The sequence below is a fragment of the Morus notabilis genome, unplaced genomic scaffold, assembly GCF_000414095.1.
Source record: "Morus notabilis unplaced genomic scaffold, ASM41409v2 C11401896, whole genome shotgun sequence".
Taxonomy (NCBI): domain Eukaryota; kingdom Viridiplantae; phylum Streptophyta; class Magnoliopsida; order Rosales; family Moraceae; genus Morus; species Morus notabilis.
Genome location: NW_010386851.1, coordinates 1 through 1,321, shown reverse-complemented (window position 1 = coordinate 1,321; position 1,321 = coordinate 1). Strand labels below are relative to the sequence as shown.

Genomic DNA, 1,321 nt, shown 5'->3' with positions numbered 1-1,321 from the left:
AATGCTGTTATGTTAGATCAGAAAAACTTCCAGCTAGTATTGCTGCTGCACATGCTCAATACTTTGCAGTCCGTAAAAACTACCGTTTTTCCAATGACATAAACTCTTTCACATTTTGCAAAATACCTTTGTCATGTGGATTGGTAAATCTTATTTCTGTAGAGCTTTGTCCTGGATGAGCGGAATATAGGATGTCAAAAAAATGCAAAAGTTAAAAAATTGTGCTTTGAACATTAGAATGCATATATACCTGGTTGGTATTGAACAATCAACTGGAACTCAGGATACTTCTTCCAGTTCACCTAGAGGGGGGAAAGGCAACAAACAACGGTAAGAGCTTGTTTGGTAGGTGGGAAAAGTGGAAGGAGGGAGGGGCGAGGGAATAAAGTTGAATGATTTTGAGACCCATGACTGTTTGGTAGGAGAGAAAATAGAAGCGAATAGATAGCGATTTTAATCTCTCACAATGTGAAGCGATTAGAAGAGCGAATCCAGAGAAAGGTCCTCTCTTTCCTCCCCATTTCCCTCACCTATGTTACATACCATTCTTTCCTTCCTATTTATTTTCCTCTTACCAATAATTCAAGCAATCAATGCATTTAAGGAAGGAAAATAATGCATTCTATATCAGTTATCACATAGCAATACGTACCCACTCATCGGTTCTGATGTTGAAGCATATGCCATATAAATGCCATGTGAAAAATGCCACCTGCCATACCAATTGGAGAATAGAGAAAATCCTTGTGCTGACAGCCAAATTTTCTGAGAGGCTAGTCTGTGCAGTTGATTACACAACGCTCCATCAGTAATGAAACAATGGGTACAAAATAAATGCAGCCCTCCGAAAAGCAATACGATAAAAGCAATTATACCTCTGAACTAAGCATGCTTGACGTCCCAGATTTTACTGCATCTGCAATAGAAGCGCAATACAAAAATGAAAAACGAAACAAAAAATTTAGAAAAATAGAAGTATAAAGAAAAAGTAATCTTCGAAAATGAAGGCAAATGCGGGGGAAAAAGAAAGCTGTAGATTAAGGACATGCATGTGATCAAAAGCCAATTGACAACAAAATGTTACAATATTTTAACGAGGCAGGACTCGAAAGAAGTGAGAAATCAGTTCCAATAAAATGATATAGATCACTACACTTTCCATGGGTGCATGACAGAACATTAACTTACACTCAGAAGAGCAAGCCAGATAACAAGCTTCAGTAACAAGGAACCCAACCAAAAGAACCATGAAAAGGAGATAATTTTTTTGACCTGCAAACAAACCAACCATATCAGCTGTTAACTCCTACGGTATTCAAAC

General features: G+C 37.7%; 1 protein-coding gene across 1 annotated transcript; it reads right to left on the bottom strand.

Annotated features, from left to right (window-relative positions):
• Positions 1-10: 10 nt before the first annotated feature.
• Positions 11-1,267, bottom strand: LOC112095113. Its single transcript, XM_024176791.1, has 5 exons — positions 1,189-1,267; positions 876-916; positions 653-778; positions 251-302; positions 11-171 (listed from the first exon to the last, which is right to left on the bottom strand). The coding sequence occupies exons 1-5, from the start codon at positions 1,247-1,249 to the stop codon at positions 80-82; spliced, it is 372 nt and encodes a 123-aa protein (XP_024032559.1). The 5' UTR covers positions 1,250-1,267; the 3' UTR covers positions 11-79.
• Positions 1,268-1,321: the final 54 nt, after the last annotated feature.

Excerpts from the sequence above, each read along its gene's own strand:
- LOC112095113 (XM_024176791.1), bottom strand. The coding sequence starts at position 1,249 with ATGGTTCTTTTGGTTGGGTTCCTTGTTACTGAAGCTTGTTATCTGGCT. Across the intron at positions 779-875 it reads CAAGCATGCTTAGTTCAGAG|ACTAGCCTCTCAGAAAATTT; the intron begins GTATAATTGCTT and ends TCAACTGCACAG. Across the intron at positions 303-652 it reads ACATCAGAACCGATGAGTGG|GTGAACTGGAAGAAGTATCC; the intron begins GTACGTATTGCT and ends TCCCCCCTCTAG.